The 27,974-nt window shown below is 45.3% G+C and overlaps 2 protein-coding genes across 3 annotated transcripts in view; one reads left to right on the forward strand and one right to left on the reverse strand.

Annotated features, from left to right (window-relative positions):
• Window positions 1-56: 56 nt before the first annotated feature.
• DDX39A (DExD-box helicase 39A) lies at window positions 57-12,723 on the forward strand. The gene is made up of 11 exons (XM_033139687.1): window positions 57-181; window positions 4,186-4,396; window positions 5,031-5,158; window positions 5,576-5,668; window positions 7,962-8,145; window positions 8,551-8,669; window positions 10,120-10,251; window positions 10,359-10,468; window positions 10,702-10,846; window positions 11,183-11,330; window positions 12,430-12,723. The coding sequence occupies exons 2-11, from the start codon at window positions 4,189-4,191 to the stop codon at window positions 12,444-12,446; spliced, it is 1,284 nt and encodes a 427-aa protein (XP_032995578.1). The 5' UTR covers window positions 57-181; window positions 4,186-4,188; the 3' UTR covers window positions 12,447-12,723.
• A 529-nt stretch (window positions 12,724-13,252) lies between these two features.
• The window catches only part of ADGRE5 (adhesion G protein-coupled receptor E5), a 51,585-nt gene continuing 36,863 nt past the window's right edge, over window positions 13,253-27,974 (reverse strand). For both annotated transcript variants that reach the window (XM_033139689.1, XM_033139688.1), the window contains 9 exons: window positions 23,222-23,451; window positions 22,711-22,884; window positions 20,855-21,046; window positions 19,837-20,057; window positions 17,718-17,784; window positions 17,196-17,287; window positions 16,716-16,884; window positions 16,313-16,420; window positions 13,253-15,616 (listed from right to left, as the gene is read on the reverse strand). In XM_033139689.1, the coding sequence (XP_032995580.1) occupies window positions 15,584-15,616; window positions 16,313-16,420; window positions 16,716-16,884; window positions 17,196-17,287; window positions 17,718-17,784; window positions 19,837-20,057; window positions 20,855-21,046; window positions 22,711-22,884; window positions 23,222-23,451 (1,286 nt within the window). In that variant the 3' untranslated portion in view covers window positions 13,253-15,583. The remainder of the gene's footprint in view (window positions 15,617-16,312; window positions 16,421-16,715; window positions 16,885-17,195; window positions 17,288-17,717; window positions 17,785-19,836; window positions 20,058-20,854; window positions 21,047-22,710; window positions 22,885-23,221; window positions 23,452-27,974) is intronic.

A 27,974-nucleotide genomic window follows, 5' to 3' on the forward strand; every position in this document is an offset into this window, starting at 1 on the left:
GGCGCGAAGACGTGTCGAAGCTTCCTTCCGCCGCTTTCGTATAGAGGCGGGCCCGCGCTCGGCGGCGGCGGCGGCCAATAGGAATCGAAGGTGCTTCCTGTACTGGGCCGTCTTATCCTAATTGGAGCGCGGTGTGCACAAGGCGAAGCGGGAAGCGCGTCGGCAACTCGGACCTGAGCAGGTGAGGGGGCTCTGCGTGGGGCGGCGGCGGCGGCGGCGAGGAGCGGGCGAGGGAGGCTTCCCATGGCGGCGCGAGCCTCCCGCCCTGGCGCGTGGTCCCTCAGACCTTCTCGGGGTGGGTGGGCGCCGGTCGGGGAGCGGAGGCGCCTCTGTTTGGGTCGCCTCTTGGTTCCTTCCTCGCCGGCCCATTCAGACGACCGTTTCGGCCACGCGCTAAATTGCTCCTCACATATGTCGCTTTGCCTCCGGCGAGGCGCTCGGGAGGGCAGGACCTGCATGGCGGCGCCTCGGAAGTCCGGGACGCCTCGGCTGCTTGCGGAACTTGAAGGCGCCGTCGCGCCGCCTCCCCTCCGCCCGCGCCAGCCTCGTGGCTGCAGCGCTCGGGCCTACCCGGGAGTGCCCTGTCTTGGCTGTGCTTCCGAGGCTCCCTTGGGGGTCCTGCGCCTGAAAAGGAGGCGCTCTTTTTCGCCCCTCCGACGTCCCGCCTCTTTCTTCTTCCTCCTACTTCCTCTTCCTCTAGCGATCACTCGTAGTCGAGTAAGCAGTGTTGGATTTACTAGATAGCTATAGCTTAGGGCCCCCCTCTCCTGGGGGCCCCCAAAACATTAAAGGAAAAAAACCTGAATGTACATTTCCAAAATGTAAGATAAAAAACAAATCAAATAAAACCTGCATATAGCAACAGTGTTTTGTGTTGTGTAGGTTCCTGTGATGTAAGTAATGGGCCCTGTCTGCTAGCCTGCTCCCTAAATAGCACTGGTTTGCTCATTTCCATATATAGGGTGCCCACATTCTGCATGTGCAAATGGCTTTAGATACCTATTAGGTCCATAAATTACCATATAGCATATATTCAACACAAAAAACTGCGACAATTTGTTGTTGACAAGGGACAGTTGAACATATATAGCAGGGGTGGCCAACTCCCAAGAGACTGTGATCTACTTAGAGTTAAAAACTGGCAGTGATCTACCCCCTTTTGGGGGGTTCAGGTCAAAGTTGTTGAGCTTTTTTGGGGAGGAGGAAAGCCCCGTTTTTTAGGCATTCAGGACAAAGTCGTTGCTGAGCTTTTTTTAGGGAGGAGGAGAGCCCTGTTTTGGGGGGGTGCTGGGCAAAAAAATGAACTTTTTTTAGTTGTTGAGCTTCTTTGGGGGAGTCAGTGATCTACCACAGACGTACAGTGATCTACCAGTAGATCACGATCTACCTGTTGGACGTGCCTGATATATAGGACCCCATTACCTTCAGTAGCTTAGGGCCTCATCAGACCTAAATCTGTCCCTGTGAGTAAGATTGTCTTCCATGAACATGGTCTTAACAGTGAGTCTGTAAGGGAATGTGGAGGCCAATTCTGGATCCACAAGTTCTTCCACAGTGGGGACCTAGGTTTCCGGGCGGGGGTTGATCATGGTGTGGTTTTCCCAAGCGTGCCTTGCTCTTGGCACATTTCTCCCTTCCATCCTGAGTTTGTTCTGCTTCAAAGTCCATGACACCTTTGGTAAAGGCTGTTTTTCAATTGGAGCGCTCACAGGCCAGTGTTTCACAGTTATCAGTGCTTATACTACATTTTTAAAAGATTTGCTTTGAGAGAGTCTTTAAACCTCTTTTGTTGACCACCAGAATTACACTTTCCATTATTGAGTTGGAATTAGAGTAGTTGCTTTGCAAGATGATAACCAGGCATCCGAACATGACCAGTCGAATGAAGTTGATGTTGAAGAATCATCACTTCGACACTGGTGATCTTTGCTTATTCCAGTACACTGGCATTAGTTTGCCTGTCTTCCCAAGCAATATGTAAAAATTTTCAGAGACACCATTGATGGAATCCTTTTAGAGGAGTTGGAGATGGCGTTTATAAGTGGTCCATGTTTGACAAGCATACAGCAAGGTTTGTAAACAAGCATTTTGGTTTCCCTGCAAATGTCCTTGTCCTCAACCACTCTGCAATTTAATTGTGAGAAAGCTGCACTCACAGAGCTCAAGCGATGCTGGATTTTGGCATCAATGTTGGCCCTCCTGCCCAGGTAGAAGTGATCAACACTTTCTGATGTTTCACCATTGAGTTGGATTTGTGGCACTGCAGAGGGGTTGTTTGTGGTTGTTGATGCAGCACTTTGGTTTTTTGGATGTTGAGTAATAGGCCACTGTGAAGATATTTAGGATGGTTTGGAGGTCATCCTCTGAGTGTGCACACACTACCTTGTCATCGGCATACTGAAGCTCTATGATGGAAGCTATGATAATCTTACTCTTTGCTTTCCGCCTACTCAGATTAAAGAGCTTTCCATCTGTTCGATATATGATTTCTGCTCTGGTGGAGAGTTTCCCTTTGACATTGTGTAGGATCATAGAGCTGGGGCAAGAAGCCCACACAATAAGCCTCTTTGGTACTGCTTAATAACTGACACTTCTTAATCATTCACAAACGCTCCACACCAAAAAGACAGCCATAGGTCTTTTCATAACCCGTTTGAAGACCTGCCATAATAAAATAGGGTGTATTGCATGGTATAAAAGTATTGGAGTAAAGGTTGCATTTGCTCTAAGTCTTTTATAAGGTGCAGTGTGTCCTATTCAGACTATGGCAAGACTTCAGATCGCATTGGTTCTGCTTTGGCTGGAGGGCATCACCAGATTTTCACAAGAACTACCTGGAAGTGCGTAGTATGATGTGCCTTAGTTGTTGCTGTGCAGTAGACCCTCTAATAGATGTACGATAAACTTTAGACACAAATTGACAGGCCCCTATTTGTATATAAACTTTTTTTTAAGGAAAAGGTAAATTTGTTTATATGCTGCCCTAAAGACATAAGAAAGACTTCTGGATTCAGCCAGAGGCCCATCTAGTCCAGCTTTCTGTTTTCACAGTGGCCAACAGGATGCCTGCATTCAGAATATGAAGTGCAGCTGTGCTCTCTCCACTTGCGATTACCAGTAATTGGTATTCAGAATGTACTGTTTCTGACAATAACTGTTACACATAATTGTTTTAATCCAATTTAAGGCCCTTTTTGAAATGCAGGGCAGATTTTCAATTAAAAAAAATACAGTGGTGCCTCGCAAGATGAAATTTATTCGTTCTGCGAGTGCTGTCATATAGCGAAAATTTCATCTTGCGAAGCACCAACGGGAGAAGAGCAGTTTGACGGGAAAAAATCGTGAAAATTGCAAGGCAAGCCCATTGAAAAATTCGTCTTGCGAGACAGCCTTCCGCTAGCGAATGCCTTTTGTCTAGTGAGTTTTTCGTCTAGCGAGGCATTCGTCTAGCGGGGCGCCACTGTAATAATAATCTGGCAGCATCAGTTTTTGATAAGGGATTTGAAAAAAGTCTACACCTTATCTAGAAACACTGCACTTCTGTTGGGCCATTTTGCATATCACCTTTAGGCTTTCAGCACCTTTCCCCCTCTGCAGTGGCAGGGGACCTATTAGGATGGTTGCCCCTCAGAGGCTGATGGATCCAATGGGTTTCGAACCTCTGGAACATCCAAGTGGCTTGGGCTGTTGACATACCGGTAATTGCTTTATGGAGCCCGCTTAGGCAGCGGCATAGCTGGCCACTTGGGTGCCTGGGGTGGTGCGTGCCCTGCGCCTGGGAGGCAAGACAAACCGCCCATTGGGCGGAGTGAGCTGGGGCAGGGCACGCTGGCTGAACGGAGCCTCACTGCCAGCTCCCTCTCAGCTGTTATTCTAAGTTAGGAAATAATATTTGGCTATAAAAAGCAATGTGTGATGCAAATGTTAGAAAGCCTTAAAAGATGCTCAGAGAACTGTGGAAAGATGGCACAATCTGCTTCAACCATTAGCTGGCAGTGCTAGTTGGAACTACGGTAATGGATGTGGATGGAGTGCTTTGAGCTGATAATCCTTCAGTTGATGCAGCTACAGTTGCAATTCCTAACTCATCCAGCTTTCACTTTTGTCTTGTCTTACTCTTGTCTTACTCCTGGGCTAGGTGGTCTTTCCTCAAGCCTTTGATTCCTGCTTTTGGTTTTTCTACAGGACATGGCTGAACAGGATGTAGAGAATGAGTTGCTGGACTATGAGGAGGATGAAGAGCCTCAGGCAGTGACTGATGCTGCCCCTGTCCCCAATAAAAAAGATGTGAAGGGCTCCTATGTCTCCATTCACAGTTCTGGCTTCCGAGACTTCCTGCTGAAGCCAGAGCTGCTTCGTGCCATTGTGGACTGCGGCTTTGAGCACCCGTCAGAAGGTAGGAGCTGAGCCAAGGCCCCTGGCCCCCTCGTCAGCCAGCCCAGCCCACCCACCGGGGAGCAACTGCCAGTGGTGCCATGCGGTGCAGGGTGAGAGCTGGGGGCTGCAGGGAGCAGGGTGGGAGGGTTATGCTGGGATGGGATGTCCTTGTTGAGCCTAGTATAGCTCTCTAGAGCCCTACATTATTGGAAATGGAGTTCACTTTGGATGGGCGACTTCATAATTGTCAGTCCAGCTGAGCAAAGACCCTATTAGCCATGAGAAATTGGTTTAGACTCCATGGGATGGGGTGTGATCTAACATTTAAGAGAAAGGAGGGATTTTAGGGTGCGCTATTAAGAGGTTTCTGTAGGATGACTATTCCACAGCCATGTCTGTCATTTTAACTTGTAATTCAGGCTGATGAACCTTGAAAATCCCAGTGCATGTGCAGCAGCTGCTATTGGATGTGAAGAGTTTTTCCTCTAGTATGTGTGCAGAAAAGTTAACCTCATGGAAGGGTGTGGTGTGGAATCTCTGGATTTAAAGGGTTGGGAGAGAGGTGGGATAAAGTTCTCTGGGGGTACATTTACTTTGGCTTCCTGTGTTTGCCAAGGGCTTACCTAAACTGTTACTTATTCTTGCTCTCTCAGTGCAGCATGAGTGCATTCCACAGGCAATCCTGGGCATGGATGTCCTATGTCAAGCCAAATCAGGCATGGGCAAGACTGCTGTCTTTGTATTGGCTACACTTCAGCAGATTGAGCCACTGGATGGGCAGGTATGTAATAGGGAATAGTACTGTGCTGTGCTTATGTCCAGCGCAACTGTTTTGGAGCTATAGGCTATATTTACATGTAACACTAAATAATGTTTTATCATCATCTGCATGAATGCTGTGAGCCAGAGAAAAGCCTTGGGTTCACTCAACTTTCCTGTGAAGCCAGGATGAGGCAGTGTTTTCCCCCCTTAATTTTTAAGCCAGTGGTCTTTGACAATGAAACTAATTTCCAACAAGTCTTCATTGTGATTGTGCAGAAGGGAGGAGCGTGCAAGCCAAGGCTCTGCTCATCCTCACTGCATCTCAAGGACATAGCTCTAAACCATTGTGTAGTGTTATGTGTGTTTCAGGTAGCAGTGGGGAGTCCTATACCCTTCTTGCTGCCATTGTACAAATTTGTCCATTTCTTTCTGGCAGGTGTCTGTGCTGGTGATGTGTCACACCCGGGAGCTGGCCTTCCAGATCAGCAAAGAATATGAGCGCTTCTCAAAGTATATGTCCACTGTCAAGGTAAGGGAAAATCTTTTGCAGTTAGGTCTGAAATATATACAATACAGAAGGCAGGCTATTGCTGTATGACAGGAAAAGGTGGAAGGCCATCTTTGCTTATGGAAATGGTTTGTGCAATTATTTAGGAAAGAGCCTGTAGAGAGGGTTGAGAGAGAGGAAGTAACCTTATTGTGGGAATGATTTTAGATGTTTCTGACGCATTGCGTGTGAAGGGGGGGGAAATAGACCAGAGGCAATTGTACTTCATCCAGCAGAGCTTTTACTGCTACTGAAGGCAAATGAGCATAATGGTCACAAATCCAATACAATCAGGATTGGCACAGTCCATATAAAATCCAATTGCAGCACTTACCCAGTACAATAAAACTTACAATAACTTATAATAAGTCTAAACCTTAACACTAGCATACAGAACACCACACCAGATCAGAACAAAGAGACAGAAAGAGAAAGTAAGAGAGAACCCAGGCCTCCCTGTTACAGTCAGCATGACCTTGACAGAAAGATAACATAACCAGTTTAAACCAGCTGTACTCAGCTTCTCTGAAGGAATAACCCAAACAAGAACCTTCTGCCTGTTTCTTTCAAATAGAAAGAAAACTTTCCAGAACCCACTTGAATTAAGTAGAGCAGGAAAGATCTCTACACATCAGATCAATACTTTCTGTACTAAGAAATGGAAACTGGCAGTTTCTGCATCTAAAACTCGAACCTACCTTCAGCAAGAATGAAAGCTCATGGGTGGGAAGCTCTGTTGGCTTTTGAAAATGTTGTCAGTTTAAGACTCAGTTAAATTGATGGGAAGCGCTTGTAGCTCATTGGCAGAGCGCACACTTTTCATACGAAAGGCACTGGGCTCATTCCCTGGCATCTCCAGCTAAGACCATCAAGACCCTCAGAGCTATTGCCAGCTGTGTAGGCAATACTGAACTAGGTAAACCAATAGTCTGACTTGGCATAAAGTACCGTATTTTTTGCTCCATAAGACACACTTTTTTCCTCCTGAAAAGTAAGGGGAAATACCTGTGCGTCTTATGGAGCGAATGGTGGTCCCTGGAGCTGAATTGCCCAGGGGCCAAAAGCAGATTGTGCTTTTTATTTTACAAAGAGAAAGGGGAGTGTTGAAAGGACCCCGCTCAGCAGCTGATCAGCAAGAGATCGGGAGAGAGATAAGAGTCCCTGCTCCCTTTCAGCCACGCCCTCCTTTGTTGAATGTGCTGCAGAGGGAGGTTGTTTGTTTCCCCAGGACATGTGACTGGCTGATTAGATTATCTGTCTGCAAACAGTAGAAATGGCTCCCTTTCCTTAAGATTTTTTCAGAAATGTGAGTTAAACCCCATAAAAATGGGGCTTTTCCTCTTTGCTTTTCCCCCTTTGCAAAAGGAGCTTTGCTTTTCCCCCTTTGCAAAAAAAGCTGCAAAACCTTTAGCTGATCCTAAAAAAACAACACCCAGGGCTTTTCCCTTTGCAAAAAAGCTGCAAAACCTTTAGCTGATCCTTAAAAAACAAAAAACAAAAAACCCCAGGGCTTTTCCCTTTGCAAAAAAGCTGCAAAACCTTTAGTTGATCCTAAAAAAGGCCTTTTGCCTTTGCAAAAACAGCTGCAAAACTTTTAGCTGATCCTTAAAAAAAAACCAAAAAAACAAAAACAAAAAAAAACACACCCAGGGCTTTTAGAGGAGGAAAACCAGAAAAATATTTTTTGCCTTGTTTCCTCCTCTAAAAATGAGGTGCGCCCTATGGTCCGGTGCGTCCAATGGAGCGAAAAATACGGTAGCTTACTATGTCCCTATATTCTGCCTCTTGCTTCCCTGCACCAACTGATTGCTTCATGGGGACCGAAAGCATGTTTCTTGGGTTTGGAACAATAGTTGATCTGATGTGTTATACTATGACGGAGAGTCGGTAGCACATGAGACTCTTAATCCTAGGGTCATGGGTTCAAACCCCACATTGGGTGAAAGATTCCTGCAATGCAGTGGATTGGACTAGACAATCCTCATGGTCCTTTCCAACTCTATGATTCTATGATTAGAGGTGAGAAGCAGCATAGGTATGCCGCACTCAGTTAATTGTACTCTCCCTTTCAAGTACTTTATTGCACAAGTTAGATGTGGTGCCCTCCTGGTGTTGGTGGACCAGGTCATTATTGGCCCCAGCCAGCATGGCCCAGTGATCAGGGATGATGGGAGTTGTAGGCCAGCAGCATTTGGAGTGCACCTTGTTGATGTTCTGAAGGCTAGGTGGTTGGGGTTCTTTGTGTGGCTGACAGTAGTTTCTGTTTGTACTGCAGGTGTCAGTCTTCTTTGGGGGGCTTTCCATCAAAAAGGATGAAGAGGTGCTGAAGAAAAACTGCCCACATATTGTGGTGGGGACCCCAGGCCGCATTTTAGCACTGGTGCGCAACAAGACCCTCAACTTGCGCAATGTCAAGCATTTTGTTTTGGATGAGTGTGACAAGATGTTGGAGCAGTTGGGTAAGAGACAAGAGGGGGCTGGCATAATAAAGACACAATGTATTGCGTTTTCATGGTCTGGGATTATTGATCCATTTAGGGAGTTGCTGTCCTTGGGAGAAAGTCTGGTGCTTGAGTTCCACGTCAAGGAACTGAGGAGCAGCCAGCTAGAGGAAGGGCACTGTTGCTTAAAAAAACGTGCCCTGAGGCATGTCAGGAAGTCAGCCATCTCTTTCAAGCACTTGGGGAAGCGAGGGATGGTTTCTACAGCCTGAAGTTCTCTTCCTGTTCAGATTACGTGGTAGAGCAGAGACATGTTGGATACCAAGAGTGGAGGAAGGAGGTGGAACTTGGGCTGGTATGTCCTTTTCAGAAGCCAGTATTTGGTGAATTACAGCAACCTGATTCTTCCTACTGTTCTTTTAGATATGCGTCGTGATGTGCAGGAGATCTTTCGACTGACACCCCATGAGAAGCAATGCATGATGTTTAGTGCCACCCTGAGCAAGGAGATCCGGCCTGTCTGCAGAAAGTTCATGCAGGATGTAAGCCCTAAAACCTTTCATTTTATCCTCCCCTTAGATTAGTTTCCCAAACTTTGGTTTCCAGCTGCTGTTGGACTACAAACCCAGGACCAGTGGTCAGGGATGATGGGAGTTGTAGTCCAAAACCAGCTGGCGACCCAAGTTTGAGAAACTGTCCTAGATGGTTGCGCTAGTGTAGGAGATCCAGGAAAGGGCCTAAAGAGGGCCCTTTGAGGCAGTTTTGCCCTACTGCCTTGTTTCAAAAGGGACCCTTTATGTTGAAGGAAGGCTTGGTAGTATGAGGCAGTCATGGGTGTATCCAGGATTTTTGTGGGGGGTCAGGCCAGGCTTTTGTTATGGGGGGGCGTAACCTCAGATTTGTATTAATTTGTATTGATTTTGATTTATTTGGGGGGCAGCTATGCCCATGGAGGCATCGGCTTGTTTGCCACTCATTATATCATATTCTTAGGTGACAATAGGTGGAGGGAAGTTAGTAATCATAGTCCTATTCAACTTTGTTGTTTTCCCTATGCTGTTAGAAAACCCAAACACACATTGTTTTCTGTTTCATCTCTCTATAGGACCATGGTGGCATTTTTCTCCCTTTTTCCAAGTCCTGGTAGAATGCATAACAATTGTATTGGAAATGCAGACACTGCTTAATGAGGCTGATACTTTCTGGCATATAAAGTTTAAAAAATGAAGTTCCCTTAGAGCTGAATTGTCTTGCTCTAGAGGGTTGGGAAAACCCCCCAGAACAGGCTTAGGGTGCATGTGGAAAGAGGAGGGAGGGGATAGTCTCGTGGCACCCTTTGATTCCCCCACTGATTGGAATAGTGTACCATGGCAGTCAGAGAAGACAGAAAGTTAGGCACGTTCAGGTATATAGCTCAGGGTGGAAATTAACCATCAGTCTCTCATTACCACTGTTAAATTCTGCCTGAAGCTGTGCAGATGCCAACAGCTGCTGAGTGCTACCAATACATGCTTTTGGTTGTAAAGGAGAGCTGCATTGGAGCATTCATCTAGTTGACCTACTAGTTTTGAATGTTTCTTTGTCTTCATTGTTTCCCCAGTAGATCAGAGAATGTTTACCTGGGGACCTTGATGAAATGCATGATAAATGCCTACCAAGTCAGCTTTCTCTCCTTCCAGGCACTTAAACCAATTTTGTAGATAATTAACAGTAGTGGGAATTCTCCCTTCAGTGCTTGGCAGAAGAGGGAGCTTTTGAGCATGTAGAGAATTCATCTGCAGTTCTACAGATGAAATAGTTCAGTTTCTGCTCCCAGCATCCAACATTCCCTGTAGTGATCAAAGTAATGCCTATCGCTGTGGGAATTTGATATTTTCTACATCTATCAATTAAACATGAAAAGTGGTGTTTAAAAACTTGTCTAGATATGTTTGGAGGATTTTGCTGTCTTTGCCGGTAAAAGGTCACATTGGCTTTCTTCTCCGTTCGCAGCCCATGGAGGTCTTTGTGGATGATGAGACCAAGCTGACTCTGCATGGCCTGCAGCAATACTATGTGAAGTTGAAGGACACTGAGAAAAACCGCAAGCTCTTTGACCTTCTGGATGTGCTGGAGTTCAACCAGGTCTGTGTTATCCAGGATTGACAATCAGGGCTCCTGGGATTTGATGGCTCCTGGGAGTCCCTGGAGCTTCCATGTTAAAGCCCTTTCCCTCTTCCCACCCCTTGCAGGTTGTGATATTTGTGAAGTCGGTGCAGCGCTGCATGGCATTAGCTCAGCTCTTGGTTGAGCAGAACTTCCCAGCCATTGCTATTCACAGAGGCATGTCTCAGGAGGAGAGGTGAGTACAGTAAGCTGGCTGTGTCAGCAGAGGGCAGCAGCAAATATAGTGCAGAACATGAATACCGAGTTCACTTTTTTATCATGGAATGTGGCTTGTTGACATCAGTTGTGTGTGTTAAGGGGAAGAGGGGACCTAGAAAGTTAATGCACTACAGATAATGAGCTATGCACTGCATAGAGCTCCTGTATGTGTTCAGGGGAGGTCAGCCACGTCTCTTTTGTTATTTGCAGACTGTCTAGGTACCAGCAGTTCAAGGACTTCCAGCGTCGGATTCTGGTAGCCACTAATCTGTTTGGCCGTGGGATGGACATAGAGCGGGTCAACATAGTATTCAACTATGACATGCCTGAGGACTCAGATACCTACCTGCACAGAGTGAGTCTGGTTATAGGGTGGGGAGTGAGCTGCACAGTCAGCCTTGTTTCTCTGGAAGGTATTTGCTCTAATACCTTGCCATTCATACCGCTAACCGTTTCAGGTCCTGGCTAGTTCCTAGTCAAATCCCTTCTGATAATTTAACTTCGGTAGCTTTGTTCCAAATGTTTCTGCAGTCAGGCTACATAGTTTCTAGGGTGGAGAAAAAGAGCACCAGCCTGCATCCTGAGCCTGTCACAGGGTGCAGGGCAGAGATGGTACCTCTGGGGAGATGAATTCAAAGATTATAAGGATGGTTTTTTTCTGTGTGTCCTTGATATAAACCTCTCCCTGCAGGTGGCCCGAGCTGGGCGCTTCGGCACAAAAGGCTTGGCTATTACTTTTGTGTCAGATGAAGGTGATGCCAAAATCCTCAATGAAGTGCAGGATCGTTTTGAGGTCAACGTCGCTGAGCTCCCTGAAGAGATAGACATCTCCACATATAGTATGTACTAGAAATTGACTTGGACAGGCTTTTCTTCCTGATGGCATGTTCTTTGTCTACCCTGCCCAAGTGTGGGGGGAAATCAGGGTAGCCATTGCAGAGTACACTATTTCTGGGAACCTGAAGGAAGACAAAGTGGTCCATTGAGTGGATCCTGGTCTGTACCGATAGTATATGTTGCTGGGTCTTAAAGTGCAATGGAATTTCACTTCTCTGCCCCCACCACCCACAAATTGGCTCCAGAGGGTTATGGGAAGCTCCAGAGCATATCAGGAGTGTGGGGAGGAGAGGAGAAGTCCTATTGCACTCATAGAAGTTGTTCCAATTTTTGTGCCTTGTTTGTGTTGTAGGGCATGGATTTGGGGACACTTCTAGACTGACTGTGGCTTGCTGCTTAGTTTCCTCTGATCAGTTGTTACCTTCAAAGCTCTTAAGTGGGAGGCTTCTAATTAAGCACTAGATTTCCGTGTCTCTCCTCCCCCAAGATTAATGTTTGAAAGGGAACAGAGAGGTGGGGGTGAGACCTTTGAAGTTGTAGTTCAGTTGCCCCCCCCAATTGATTATCTTTCCCCCTCGCCCCATGAGTCAGTGGGACATGATAGGAAAAAAACCCCTGCTCTGGCAGATGTGTTGCAGTTGTTGGGACAGAGGTAACTGTTACGGTGCCAGTGGGAGGCTGCTGGGGGTGAGGAGGTGGAATGTGAAGTTCTTGGTACATGTTGCAGCAATGGTTCTTGGAAGCAGGGCACTCTGAATTACCAATAGGCTACCTGAATAACTTTAACCCTAGTACAGGATTGAGGAGCATGTGGACCGGATGCAGTTGTGGGGCATCCCCATTTGGCCCGCAAGAACCTCTCATTGCAAGTTTAAGGATTGAAAAACGCTGCCTTTGGGACCCAGTAGGCTTTTTCAAGCCTCACTGACATGTAGGGGATTGTGGAGGGACATGTTTGGTGATGGTGGAGTTACCACTCCAGCCTTTGTAGAACTGGTGATGGATATAGCAAAATGCCTCTCCATAGCAGGGGTAGCTTGTAAGTTTTTTGCCTTGGCTTTGCTAGGGAGTATTATTGACTGACTGTTTTGTCTCCTGCAGTTGAGCAGAGTCGGTAGCTCTGTTTGTGGATCCTTCCCATCTGGTACAGAATGGAACCTGAGGCCAAGCACACAGTACCTCTATCTTCTGGTGAAGTGAGATGAATGCTTTTTTCCCCCAACACACTGTTAAATCTATAGAGGTGTTTGATGTTAAATGAATGTCCTACAAATTGCCCAGGTGGTATTTTGCCTCTGCTGTAGCCTGGGGGCTTTTTTAAATTAGACTTTTATATTTTTTGAATAGTAAACCCCTGTGGCTAAGTTTCGTAATAAATGAATTTTTAAAATGTCATTTTCTGGCTGTTCTTGAGGCATAATGAGCCAGGTTGTGGGTATTTACATTCTTGGTGCCTTTTCGTCTCCCACTTTCTGTGTATCAGGATCGTGCATTTTCTTAAACTTGCCGTAGATACTCTTCTGCTGCCTGCTCGTCTCCTTTGTCCTACATCTTCCTTTACCAAGACCTACCACTTTTCACCTTTGTCCTGGCTTTGAACAGTGTGCTTGTTTGACATGTCTCCATTGCAAACCCTTTCACAGAACAGAAAGGTAATATAGACCTTCCTCTTGGAGAAAACAAAACAGGCACTCTTGATATGTATGTCCTTGCTTGGTCTCTACTTACCCTTGTATGAGATATTTGCTCTTCTATATAATCAGATGGGGTCAGCTGTTCTGGCTTATCTCCTCTTGCTTTCTTATGAAGTGTAGGATGTTTGAAGTGTAGGTGTGTTCAAGTAATTACCCATTTCCTCCACATTGCACATTGCTGCTCTTCCACTCCCCCCCAAAAGTTACTAGCTTAGAAAGATGGTATAAACTCAGAATTCCAAAATATATTTTAATTAAATGTACATGTTAGGAAAAAATAGTGGTTGAGAGACAATTGCTTCAAATAACAGGGTGGGTAGTTAGAGGAGCATAAGCTTATTTGTGCAAAGATGCTTGGATAAACTGCATGCAAGTTTACCTAAAGGCATCCTTAAGAGTGAATATATTTCATAGTAGAGTAAGTTCTGAAACCGTTACACAGCGTTAAACGTTGCTACATTTTGAATCCATTGCACTGATTTGAATACTGCAAAACCCGGTGTTCAGATGCATGCAAAGCTTGCTGTAAAACACCCTTTCTTTCTCAACTAGGATTTAAAACTAAATTAAATAAAGATTTGCTAACGCTAATGTGCGCTGGCTATCCACACACGTTAGGAGTAAAGAGCATCTGGAATTGCAGTATACATAGCCAATCTCTTTGGCAAGAACAGTAGGAATTTGGCAAAACTGGAAACAGTCCTAAATAAATTAGCCTAAACAGGAAGCTCTGTGAAGCTCCAGTGTTTGATGTGAACTGCCAATATGGGTCTCCATTAACTTCAATAACAGCTTCCAGAAAACTGTCTGCTTTCTCTCCTTCCTGCTGCTTTATATGTGCTGCTATCATTTAGTCTTTGTACAAGAGCCTCTCTGCTACTTGACTGGTGGGTTTTCTGATTGAGATTACACTGCTTGCTGCGCCCTTGTATCTTGCTGCTGTTGTGCAGAAATCCTGGGGGATAGCAGTGCGGGGGGGAACAAAGCATAGAAATGTGCATCTCCTTGTTAAGCTGAGGAATATGGAGCTAGAAGGAAATAGCGTATGAGGACCTTTATAGCAGTGGGGTTCCTGTCATGATGCTACTTGTGCATGCTTCAGTTTTCTGTTGATGATGGCAACCTGGAGAGTCATTTGATGTTTTCCAACTCTAGTATGGATTCCAGTGTACCAAACACAAAAGTGAGGTGTTGAGTTTAAGGGCACATGTGCTTCCCTGAAAGTTGTGACGAGGAAAGCAATGAGCTCATGTGCCTAAATCATCAACTGATTAAGCATTCTTGCATTTTTGTTCTCCTACCAAAACCAGATACTTTTGAGTGTGAAGTAACCATGAGATTTGGATACTATCTTCTGTTGAATCTGAATTCTGGGAACAGTAGACTCTGGGCAACCCAAACACAACTTTTGACTATTGCTCCTTGCATCTGAATCTTGTAGAAAATGCGTCTAAGCTATAGCTGGAGACTGCTTGAACATTTCTCTTACTATAAATAAATAAATTATTGGTTGTAGAAAACTAGATGCCTTTGGGAGGGGGCAGGTTTTAGGTACTGCCCTCACATCCCCCTCTTTCATGTTATGTTGGTGCTATATATATGGGGGAATCTTTAGTCATGTGAGCTGTCACCTGCAGCCTGAAGAAGTATGTGCTGACCTGTATCATCTCAGTGATACTGGGCTTCAGTTTTTGCTATTCCTTGCACAAATGGGTCTAACTTACCTCTGAATGCCAGTGACTGGGAATCATAAGTGTGCTGAATACTGTTGTGCTCACAGTGCTTATTACAGGCATCTGGTTGGGCTAGATGGGCCACTTGGCCTGTTCCAGCAGGCTCTTCTTAAGTCTTCATAGGTTAAGTGAGGGGCAAGAGAAGCGAGTAGTTGAGGCTCTTCTTTTATCTATGGTTGTTGGACCAGTTTGTGTTGCAGTCATTATTTTAGGCTGCTGCTTAGAGTATGTGGAAAAAGATGAGCTACTGATAGGAAGGACTGCTATCAAACTAGCCAGCAACAAGAGACCTGGAAAATACCACAGTGATCATTCCATAGAGAACAAGGAGTGGATGGAAAGGATGTATTTACCCCACCATATTGTTTCAATGAGTTTTTTGGACCAAATGTGCAAAGTTCACTTCAGATTTTTGATGATCACCTACAGCTGGTGAATGCTGATTGAACAGCAAAGTACACAGCCTGTGTACTTTCTAGAACTAGTTATCCAATGTCTGTTGCAAGGACCTCTTTAAAAGTGTCACGTGTGCAAAGTACCGTTTTAACTTGCTCCATCTCTTCTTGAAAGAGGCGAGTCTTGGTGTAGAGGAAGGAGGAGCCTAATCAGAAGAGGCTGTGCCAACATCAGCTTAATAGCATTGGTCCAGTTATTGAGTTTGCTCAGTGGGTCCCTATATAGCTGCCTGGCAGTTCAATTGACCTTGCTGCAGTAGGCCTGTACATCTTAGTGGGTGACTCTTCCAAGAGAAAGATTGCCGGAACAACAACATGTGTTTCTCATGTTCCAAACAGCACTCTTGAAACTTGCTTCAGCAAAGTTTGGTTGCTAAATTCCAGATTCTTTCAAAGTACTGGGTGCCTGTAAGAGAGAGAGGATGCAATGGTAGGAGTCTTAATAGCACTTTATCACTGTCAGTACCATGTGCATAGCCCATATATATTCCCATCTTCGGTTTCATTAATCGTTTATAACAGAGCTTGCAAACCTTTCATGTTGGCGACACACTTTTTACACATGCATCATTTCGTGATACAGTAATTCAGTTTTACTAGCAAACTGGAGATTAAAACCCCTTTGCAGCCCTGGGAGAAACATGGGGAGCATTCACATGACACACCTACATACTGCAACCAACACACTAGTGTGTTGTGACACACAGTTTGGAAAGCTCTGCTTTATAACATGCAACCAACTGTTTAGACTCCCATTAAACCTTCCTTGGAGGTTTTTAAGCTGTCATTTATGATTCTGCATTGCAGGGGGTTGGAATAGATGACCCCCAGGGTTCCTTCCAACTCTTCACTTCTATGATTCTAAGGGAATTGGTTGTCTCCCCCTAAGTGGATCTTAGCTATCAAGTCCGAAAGAAAACTATTGCTGCTTTCAGGGAAGCTGCAATATTAATGAAGAACAGTGGGGAAAGTGGGGGGTAGAAGAATTGCAAGCGCCAGGCTAAGAGCCATGTTGTTGCAGGGCAACTGCAAGCTTGACAGGGAAAGAGTGATGATCTGTGGAGAAGGGGGTTATGCCACAGCACCTGCTGTGTTCGCTTACCTGTAGTGTGTTGGAACCTACTGTGGAGCTGAAGTTGGAATACTTGTCACTGCTATGGGGCTTGCCATGTTTGTCCTTGCAGAACCAGCGGTAGTAATCATCACGCACCTAGACACAAAAGTAAAATTGCAGCTGACAAGCTCATGTTGTTAATTGTCTTCATGGTGTTCCGATGTCTGTAGGGTACCCCTTCTACAGCCAGACAAACATAATCATTTGCCTTTTGGGTTTCATGTCCCAGCCTAAACCTCCCTTTGTCAAACTTGCAGTGCCAATCCTATGTGCATTTTTCCATAAGTAAGTCCTACTGTGTTTAATGGGGCTTACTCTCAGGTAACTGTGTATAGCACTGCAGTACTGGAGATGGTTTCCCACCCATTTGCCTTTCTCCTACTGCAGGTACCTGTTTCTTGAGCAGACAATGCAGGAGGAAGATAAAAAGTCCTTGCAGGCTGTTGAGGATAGTGAAGATATAAGACATGACGAGGGTTTGGTTGCTGAATTGAAACAGGCCAAAGACCCAGGTGGTACCCAGAATACAGAGCTGGGCAATGGCTGTGATTGTGAGTACCCTGCAGGGATGAGAAGAAAAGGAACACAATTTATGACTTGTGGAGGACACAGTCAGGATTAGCCTCGGCAGAGGAGCTAGAGAGGGCCTGCAACTTGAGACGGTCCTAGAATAAGAGTGTGTGTTTCACTTGTTCACAGCCAAGGTAGAGTTAGTGAAAAATATACCGCATCCCTTTCCACCAATCAGCCCAGTAAACAGTGTAGCATAATCCTACTGCTACATGGAAGGGCTGTTATTGTATTTTGCTAGTTATTGCCTGACGTCTTGGACTCGGGGGGGGGGGGGCTCAGTTTCTCTGTGGCTGCTTACCTCTGCTTTTTCAGTTTACTCATATCGGGATTGATATCGGCAAACTTCTGAGAGAGCTTCCAGACAGTAACCACAAAGACAACGGCATTCAGCTGTGCGGAAAAGATGAAAGTTAGCAGGACGCAGAGATAAGAGCTGGTCTTTGGGTTGCATTTGTCACGAAACACAGTTTGGCCAGAAAAAAATGTTCCCTGATATACATAAAATCACCTCTCTCCCCCCACCTCCCACCCCCAATCTCTGGAAGCCATGCCTTTGGAAAGTGGATGGAGCTGAGAATCAAGGCAGTTCTGGTTGCCTGTGTGGGGAAAGAGCGAACTGCAGACAGCTGAGAAATGGATTCAGAGCAGTAGATGGAGAATTGCATCCAAAGTTGAATTAAAAAAAAACCAACCACCACTCACTGATACCTTTGTAAGTGTTGGATTGGATAGAAGTGTGCTAATACATGCAAGGAAAGGGTAAAGATTGTCATCAAGGAAAGAAGAATAAATGGCTATTCCTGGGGTGCATTAAGCTTACCATGATGATGAGGGCAACAGGGGCCAGGAAGCTCCAAAGGAACCCTTTGTCCATTTTAAGCCAGCAGCTGTGGGGGGAAGGCAGAGGGTGAATCATTTGGGATCAAACCGTCTTACCTTCTGCGTATTATGAATCTGTTGCCCTTGCCCCCTTAGAAAAGCACTGTCCTTCACATGTGATCTCCCTGCTAATCATTTATTTATTTCAGCTATTTGTACACTACCCTTCATGATTATTTATCCCATGGCAATTTACAATGTATTTTAAAATACAGCTGTAGGAAATATAACTTCCCAGTACTTTTAAAAATACAAGCAATTAAAATACATGAAATGATCAAAATATGGTTGCTGCCCCGTATTTCTGGAGTGCTACAGATGAGAAGCTCCTCTCCTTTGTTGCCACCTATTGCTAGTGTAAACTGAGAATGTCCTTCATGGAATTTTTAACACGGTCATTTTGATGTGGGATAAGGTTGTCCTTAAGGTTCACAGGTCCCAAACTGTGAAGGGCTTTAAATGTCAAAACCAGCATCTTGAGTTGAGCTTGGAAGTAAACCAGTAAGCAGTGTACATACATTTCTCAAATCTGGCAAGGTATGATCTCATACCTTGTCCCTAGTCAAAATTTTGGCTGCTACATTTTGAGCTACTTACCTTTTCCCAACTGTTTTCAAGGGCTGCCCCATTAGAGTACTTTAAATGAAATTGCACCACTCTGGAATACCTAGTGCCAAGCTCTCCCTGCCTTGCAGGAGTTGCTGTTGGCAAAGTAGCATACGCTGCTAGAAAGCCCTTCCATGCACCTATGCCTCAAGCTGGATCAACGAGTACTCCTACGCTGAGAACCTGATATTTCATTTTTTTAAAAACTGACAATTTTGCAAATACAAAAAAGACATACCGTAACTTGAAAACAAAAATTACATAACTTATAAAACAAAGTAAAAAACAATTTTCCCCTTTCCCGCCATCCCGTGATGGCTTCCAGCCTTCCCTACATTGCATTTTTTAATCCTTAATTATGTGTATACCTTTTTCTTCTCTCCTCTATGCATTGCTTGAGCCTTCACAGATCTGCCAAAAGATCAGCTTTTTCCACATGACTTATAATATACTCTTTAAATGACTTCCAATCCTTATCTATTTTTTCTTGACTTATTCCTTTAACTTCGCCAATTTTTGTAGCCAAATTATAATAGGTTATCATTTTTATTTGCCAATCTTCTTTACTGGGTATTCTTTGGGCTTTCCAATTTTTTGCTATGAGGAGTCTGGCTCTGCACCTGTCCTTGACTTGAATATCATCGTCCAGCATTCCCAATAGAAATGACTCCGGATTTTTTTTTTAAAAAGGAATATTTCAGCATCTTTTTAAATTCCTTATATAACATATCCAAAATCCCTTAATATTTTTGCAATGCCACCAAATATGAATATAGGTGCCAATTTCCTTATTGCATCTCCAACATTCATTATTTGTACCTTTATAAATTTTCAGTAATTTAACCGGCGTTAAATGCCACCTATATTGCATTTTCATCAAATTTTCCTTTAAATCATAATTTGGTGTGAATTTGATATCTCTTTGCCATAAATTTTCCCATTTTTTAAACATGATTACTTTCCCCAAATCTTGCCTCCATTTTATCATAGTTTTCTTTATTTGTTCTTCCTTTGTTTCCCATTCCAATAGTAAATTGTATAATTATTTTATATATATTTCTTACTGTTTCCTAATAATATCTCACCCAATTTGGAATTTTCTTTTTCAAATCCTATTTTGTTATCTTTTTGGAATTTTTGGTTAATTTGGAAATGTTGCCGCCAATTACTCAAATAGGGTCATTATAATCTTTTAGTTTAAAACTGAGAACCTGATATTTCAGATGCACATACAGAGGCTGTGTCATTCACTGCTTAGTGCTCCAGAACAGCAGCTGTGCTTTGCTTGTCCATGCTGAGCCCTCTTACCTCAGTATAAAATAAAACATTTTTATTACACACTACTACCATGCTACCTAGCTGTCCCCATTTCTGTTCTGGATCTGGCATCCTGAGTTCTACTGGACAGTTACTCTCTAGTTCACATGGGTGCACACCAAAACCCCAGGACTTACTTTCTTAGGTTGCCATAGCCCTCGCTATTGACAGCAGCTGAGATGCCCACCACGATGGCTGGGATTCCATATCCCACAAGGAAGATGTGCCAGTGCCGGAGGCTGTGAGTATTGAAGACCTTGACGACCATCAAGTAGAGCTCCATGCCTTCCAGCAGCATCCAGCAGAAGACTGAGAGGAAGAAGAAATGCAGCAGCCCAGCCACTACAGCACAAGTTGTCTGGGAGGGGAGACAGAGTGGGGGAGGTTGTGAAAGGGGCTACTTGTTGCGGGGGAAATGCATAAGGTCCCCAGATCTGAAGGGAGGAAAACCCAGCTGACTACTTGTTTGGGGGGAAAGCTTGAATTGGTACTTTGCAAACTGAAATGGTCCATACTGGAGATCTACCACGCCATGGTATGAAGCAACCCTTCCCTCTAAGTGATAGGCAGTTTGTGTCACAATGTGAAACTGCAGCTGCCATTTCTGGCAAATAACCCTGACGTTTTGATAGAGGTTTCACAATGCAGCTCGTTTTTATCACCAGCTTTGGACATGATGATGATGCAAGGGGAACAGGTTGAGCCAAGTGCCTTGCACTTTTGTCTCTCCACCTCTTCACCTTCTGCAAAAACGTTCTTTGCTTCTCCTTCAGCATGGTGTCCATATCCTATAAAGCTGTCCCACATCGGGAGACCCCCCCCCCCACACACAGAGGAAGATGCAAAAATGGAAATATGACAAAACAGGAATTGCAAGGTGCTTCCTGTTCCCACCGCATCATTGCCACATCCTACAGCCTGCTGTAGCCATCAGTTCCTTAGTCTCCTTTTGATGCTCCCAAGCACTGGGTCTTTATAACGCTGTCAGCTAGGGCTGTAGTCAAGGGATGCTCACTAGTCTGAGTAAGAAGCCAGGAGCTCCCCTGTCAACAGGGGTGCTATCAAAGGGCCCTGGGCTACCCATTCACCCCCAAATGTTTCCCTTGGTCAAATAGCTCCCTGTGTGCATGCTAGCAGGCCATCCTGGCCAGTTACCTGGTTGCCAGTGTTCCCAGCACCCATGAGGAATATGACGTAGCCAACGAAGAGGGCAAGGCAAAGGTGGAGGTGGATGGTGGTGCGGATACCTCGGATGGCACGGCAGAACAGGAAGGTGAGGATGGACAGGAACAGGCAGATCAGAGACACAACCAGCCCAATCTTGGTGATGATATCCAGGCCCCAGTCCTGCCACAATGACAAAAGATTGAGCCCATGCAATACAAGCCAAGTTTTAGGGGGAAATTGGCATAACCGGCTGATTACCCAAAAAGGACCTCCCCACCAAAGACTCTGATAATAATAATAAGCTGAACGGCTAGTTCCTAGTATCTAGGAGGCAATGTTGTGAAGCCACTGGAAATTTTCGTGGGAAGAAGGGTCAGAGGTCCTGTTATCTAGGCTGAACCTCTCCTTGCTCTTTGGACAACCTGCTTTGACTCCTACATCTCCACAAAACACCAGGGACCATAACTCCTAGTCTTGGTTCTGATCTAGCCTCAAACAGTTGTGCGTCCTTGGGCTTCAGAGTACCTGCAGCCTCTCCCTTTCCCCTCTGGTCACTGCAGTGGGAATGAGTTCATACACTCCCTCCTCCCCTCTTGTTTCTACGAGTCAGCCAAGTGAGCTGAGCCAAAGCCAAGAGCATGAGTGTCTCTTCTGAGTCGTCCCCCAGTTCTTACTCTCTGTACCCAGCTAGCATCTCTGCTTCCTCCTGCTGTTGCCAGGCTGATCTTGAACTCCTCACCCATCCTTCACAGTGGAGGATTAGGCCCTACGTGAGTAAGTCAGCTGGCAGGCAAGTGGCCTAGAGCACGGGTGCGGAGCCTGTGGTGCCTCAGATATCTCCCACTTATCCTTGATGACTAGTCGTGCTGCCTGAGGCTGATGGAAGTTCAGCAACATCTGGAGGGCCAGAAGCATCCCATCTCGGCTGGAAAGTGGAAGGGCAGGCAAGCAGCAGCGAGGCAATTGCTCAGGAAGCTGTTGCTTGCAAGTAAGCGTCCTCTGCTTCCCACTGTTAAAAAAAAATCCCACTACCCTCACAGTGTGCCCCCCATTTCTCTTTGTTGGTTTCTGCCTTGTGTGCAGGTTTGAGCATGTGCACAACACTAAGATACCAGGCCATGCCTCCAGCCAGCGCTTCACCCCATGGACCCCAGCAGGTGCTTGTGTCTGCTAAAAAGCCATCTGATGCACATCCATTATCTGTGCTGCTGGTGTGACATCAAGAGAGGAAACTCTCATATCCCTGCAAAGTCAGCTCCTTCAGGGTGACTTCAGATGCATCCCTCAAACAGCAAGGACAACTCTGCTTCCCACATTTGTGGTATAACAAAAATGGAAGATGCACATCTCCCCTATGGAGAGATGCTTCACTGATACGGCTGTGGTCACTCGGTATGCGTGGGATTCACGCAGTCCAGCACAGGAAAAGATGTGCAAGTTTTCCCTTTAGAATTTTTTCTCTGGGAACACAAATAGTGAATCAATCATGTTCACTTTGACACTTCTTGTAATGTCTCTGTCACTCCACCTCACTCTCAAGTGTATGTCAACTCTCTGAATCACTGCTTGCATCCAACACTGCTGTTGCAGGAGCGAAACAGGCTTCTGCTTATGCAACAGGACTTCCCCTTCCTCTTCTCCCCACTGTAATCCTCAAGACTCTGCTCCACAGGTTTGGGGGACTCTGGGAAATATTTTGAGTGCATACAGGGGGAGAAAGTGAAGTCCACTCATGCAGTGTTGGATACAACCCACTCTAATGTCTCCTCCTGACTGCCCTGACTGCAGTACATGGGAAGATAATGTGTCAGTGGCCAGGAAAATAAAAGGGCTTTTGGACTCACCTCCACATCATAGAAGGCCATGAGGACAGCAAAGCTGGTGAGGTGGTCGCACTGGCAGTGTGTGCTGGTGTCAGTGCTGGTGTCCAGGCGTTTGCAGCCTTCTTGAGACCAGTGCCCACTGCCATTGACAGGCTTCCAGAAGGCACAAATCCTCTGCAGGTCAGGCTTTGATTCCTAAGAAGAAAGTGGGAGGGAAGCATCTTGAGGTACCTGGAGGTTAGGAGCAGCGGAGTAGTATTCTTGGTAACTTGATATTACAAATGTGTACATGTGCACAGAATGGGAGGAAGCATAAACAGTCTGAACTTAATGCTGATAATATGGATCAATGAGATGTCAACATCTGCTCATGGGAGCTGGACAGAAGAGGACTGAGAACGCCCTTCTTTTCTGGCATGTCTGCTTCCTCATGTAAAAGGGAGAGGTTGGAACAGAGAAATGGCCCGCACAGAGTATTGGCGATGGCTGGTGCTAGGGAGGGCAAAGAGGAAGTGGAGAATTAAGTACTCACAGCTGTCCGGTGACTGAAGTTGAAAAAGACAGGGGCCCTCAAGGCTGTGGTTTCATTGTGGCCCACAAAAGCAGAGGCCACCGTGGACAGGACCTCGTAGTTGGGCTTGCCTGGCACCTGTGCACATTGTGGGGACTTCCCCACTTGCTCCCATTCTTCCCCTTCAACGTGAGCATTAGCCAGGATGGGCCCCAGCCTGTGGTAGGAGAGCAGGCCGGCCAGGCCCAAAGCTGAAAAGAGAAAAGTGTTAGTCACTCTCTCGGAACTGAAGAACTAAACAGGTGCTGGTATGATGAAACCTAAAGGCCGGTCTTTATACGCAGCAGAATGAGGTGACAAGAATCCTGAAAGGGCAGAAAATACTCTACCGTTTTATTTAGCAGCTGAAGGGACATCAGAAGTTTGAGTTGCTCTCTATGAAGATAGAGGGGGGAAACACTGCAACTAGAACAGCAGGAATTGGGTTGGGGTGCAGCCTCCCACTTGCTCCATATGCTTAGAAATGTTTTTTTTTTTTTTTAACAGGGAATATTTTACAGGGGAAAACATTGTGGGTGGGGATATCTCCCCACCTCCCACAATCTTGTGGTATGGTCTGTTCTTTCATCCTATTGTGCTGCATGTGTGGACTAGGCCTAAGAAATATCAACACAGGGAAAGCTCCCTCTGCTTCCCTTTAAAAATGTAAGAACTGCCTTGGATCAAGCTGTGGCTAAGGAAGGGTTGTTGTAACTCAGTTGCAGAGAACCTATTATGCATGCAGGAGGTCTCAGATTCAATCCTTGGCATCTCCAGGTACAAAACTCTGGAAAGCCACTGCCAGTTAGTTTTCAACCAGGGGTGAAGAACCTTTTACAGCCTGAGGGCTGCATTTCTGCCCAGATAACCTTCTAAGGGAGAATTAAGTACTCATCAGTGTGACTAGCTGGTGAGGCCAGAGGCAAAAGTGTGTGGAGCAATGAATGTAAATTTCACCTGTGTATAGTAGGCTAGTTTCTATACACACACACCCTCCAGCCAGCCAAGGAAGAGGCATTATCAAGAGTTCAAGGACATATTCCAGCCAGGCAAAAACAATCGGTACAAAACGGGACCAGTGTGGGAAAGTTCCAAAGGCTAGACAGAGAAGCCCTGATTCTCCACTTTGGGTGCAGACAGTACTGAGCTGGAAGGACCAATGGCTCTGAACAGCGTAAAACAGTTTCCTATGCAGGCTGAAGGTGCAACTAGTTCAGTATTTGGAACTGTAGATGGTGTGTTCGAGCAAGAGAAGAGGATTAATTCCTTCTTCCTCTGTTTATGGGATACTCAGAGCACCCGCCTGGCCACTGCTGCAAAAAGATGGCTTCTCAGAAGCCCATGCCTCTGGGGCGCTAAGAGTCTACTCGTTTGTGACATGGTACGCATTCAGAGCTTCTGAACATGGAAGTTGTATTTTGCTATCAATGGTGGACCCACTATGTAGGAAGTTCCTGAAATTATGTATATGCTATGTGAAGAAGAATACTTCCTTTTGCCCACCCTAAATATTCTCCCAATCCTATTGGTAACCCTTATTATGAGAGAGGAAGGGCAGGGGCAAATCTCTCCATACCATGAAAACACCATCGCTTACAACAAAATGTGACCAGAAAACACCATCGCTTACAACAAAATCTAAACCATGCTGAAAGGAGAGCCATAGATAATCTCAGGAACAACCCAGACATTATAATTAAAGAGGCGGACAAGGGTGGAGCTGTCGTCATCATGAACAAAACTGATTACATCCAGGAGGCTCACAGACAACTTTCCAATACCACCTTTTACATAAAATTGGACTCAGACCCCACGGAAGAATACAAAAAAGAACTGAACAAGATTGTTAAGGAGCTACCCCCACACATCCAAGAACAGATCCTCATGAACACACCAACAGAACCTCAACCAGGAACTTTCTATCTTCTACCCAAAATACACAAACCAGGAAATCCAGGACGCCCCATCATCTCAGGTATTGGCACCATTACAGTGGGGGTTTCCGGTTATATGGACTCTGTTCTGAAACCATATGCCATCAGTGCTCCCAGCTACGTACGTGACACCACAGATTTTCTGAGAAAAATACAATCTTTGAATAACCTTCCTAACAATACTATTCTAGTCACTATGGATGTGGAATCTCTGTATACCAACATCCCACACAACGATGGTTTACAAGCTATAAGGAACACCATTTCAGATAAAACCACAGCAGACTTTGCTACGAAACTCTGTCATTTTGTCCTTACCCACAACAACTTCAAATTTGGTGAGGACCTGTTCCTTCAGATCAACGGCACAGCAATGGGCACCCGCATGGCCCCACAGTATGCCAACATCTTCATGGCAGATTTAGAACAACGTTTCCTAAACTCCTACCCACTCAAACCTCTCTTGTACCTGCGTTACATTGATGATATTTTTATTATCTGGACACATGGTCAACAGACCCTGGACACCTTCCACAAGACATTCAATGACTTTCACCCCACCATCAACCTAACTATGAACCAATCTATGCAAGAAATACACTTTTTGGACACTACTATAAAAATACAGGATGGACACATAGACACCACCTTATACCGTAAACCAACTGACCGACAAACATATCTATATGCTTCTAGCTACCATCCCAAACATACCAAACAATCCATTGTATATAGCCAGGCCCTACGTTACAGCCGCATCTGTTCCAACTCTACAGACAGAGACTCTCACCTAAGAGATCTACAGCAAACCTTTTTAGAACTAAAATATCCACCTGATGAAGTTAAACAACAGATCGACAGAGCCAGACTGATACCCAGAGAGAACTTGCTGCAAGACAGACCCAAAAAAGAAAATAACAGAACACCACTAGTCATCACATACAGCTCCCAAGTTAAAACAGTACAACGCATCATCAGAGATCTACAACCTCTCCTAGACAATGACAGTTCTCTTTCTCAAGCTCTGGGAGGAAGACCCTTCATCGCATACAAACAGCCACCCAATCTCAAACAGCTCCTCACCCACAATAATACAAAAACAGGACTCAACATGGACACTGGTACCAGAGCCTGCAATAAACCCAGATGCCAACTTTGCTGCCACATAAACCCGGATAACACCATTACTGGTCCCAACAACATCAAACACACCATCTCAGGACTATTTAATTGCTCATCTTCCAACATTGTGTATGCAATCAAATGCCAACAGTGCCCTTCAGCTCTCTATATTGGACAAACAGGCCAAACCCTACGCCAAAGGATAAATGGACATAAATCTGATATCAGGAATCACAAGACAGAGAAACCAGTAGGAGAACACTTCAATCTCCCAGGACATTCTATAAAAGATCTCAAAGTAGCTGTCTTAATACAAAGAAATTTCAGAAATAGACTGGAAAGAGAAGTGGCTGAATTGCAACTAATCACCAAACTTAAAACCATGGAGAAACCTGGTTTGAACAAAGACATTGGATTCTTATCTCATTATACATAACAAAGCCATCTTTAGCCATCTCACCCCTTGCCTTTCCCTGCAAGACTAATTGCAGCCGTTTAGAGTCGTCAACAGGTTTTCCACACTTATCAGCCTATCACCCATTCCCACCACCCTTCTGAGTAACACCCCTCCCCACTCCCCCACTATATTTAAGGATCTGGTGACTTCTGTTTCAGTGTATCTGAAGAAGTGTGCATGCACACGAAAGCTCATACCAGGAACAAACTCAGTTGGTCTCTAAGGTGCTACTAGAAAGAATTTTCGATTTTGTTTTGACTATGGCAGACCAACACGGCTACCCACCTGTAACTGGATCCATACCATTTGTTTTTCTTAAAATAAAGTTTTTTAACAGGCCTTTCCACTCAGTTGTCTTTTTCTTTTTTTTGTTTCATAAGTTGAAATGCCCCAAACACTTTTGCTTCCCCCAACACATACTTACACTGGCTATTGAGGGAACTGCTCTCAGGCTTTCACCACCTGCATCCCACACCTTGACAGCAATAGAGCTATTTGTGGAGAACCTGTGGTTCTCCAATTGCTGTTGGACTACAAGTCCCAACATCCCTGACCACAGGCCATGTTGACTAGCACTGGTGGGGGGGGGGGGCTGAAATCCAACAACCCTGAGAGAACCACAGGCTCCCCATCCCTGGCACTGGGAAAACTGCATTCTTTGTAAAACAAGATACAGTCGCCTCAGGTTGACTCTCTGGCATAGGGATTTCTAAGTGCTGCATTCCATCACCGCAAGCAGATAAGGAGGAGATATTAAACATATGACCTGGCAGCCCTCAAGTTAGTTTACAAGATTAAATTCAATTTACAAAACAGTACCATTCAAAATTCCTGCCCACCTAGCAGTTCGAAAGCATGTAAAAAGTGCAAGTAGATAAATAGGTACCGCTCTGGCGGGAAGGTAAACGGCGTTTCCATGCGCTGCTCTGGTTCGCCAGAAGCGGCTTTGTCATGCTGGCCACATGACCTGGAAGCTGTACGCTGGCTCCCTTGGCCAGTAACACGAGATGAGCGCCGCAACCCCAGAGTCGGACACGACTGGACCTAATGGTCAGGGGTCCCTTTACCATTCAAAATAGTAACAATAAAATGAAATGGCACTGTCCTGATCTAGATATGGAGCTCCAGAGGCATACATAGGCTTGTTTGCATGTGGACATCACCTGCAGATGGTGCACACACATAAATTAGCTGTGCACTGAAATGTGGATACCCCATCTCT

The sequence above is a fragment of the Lacerta agilis genome, chromosome 2, assembly GCF_009819535.1.
Source record: "Lacerta agilis isolate rLacAgi1 chromosome 2, rLacAgi1.pri, whole genome shotgun sequence".
NCBI lineage: Eukaryota > Metazoa > Chordata > Lepidosauria > Squamata > Lacertidae > Lacerta > Lacerta agilis.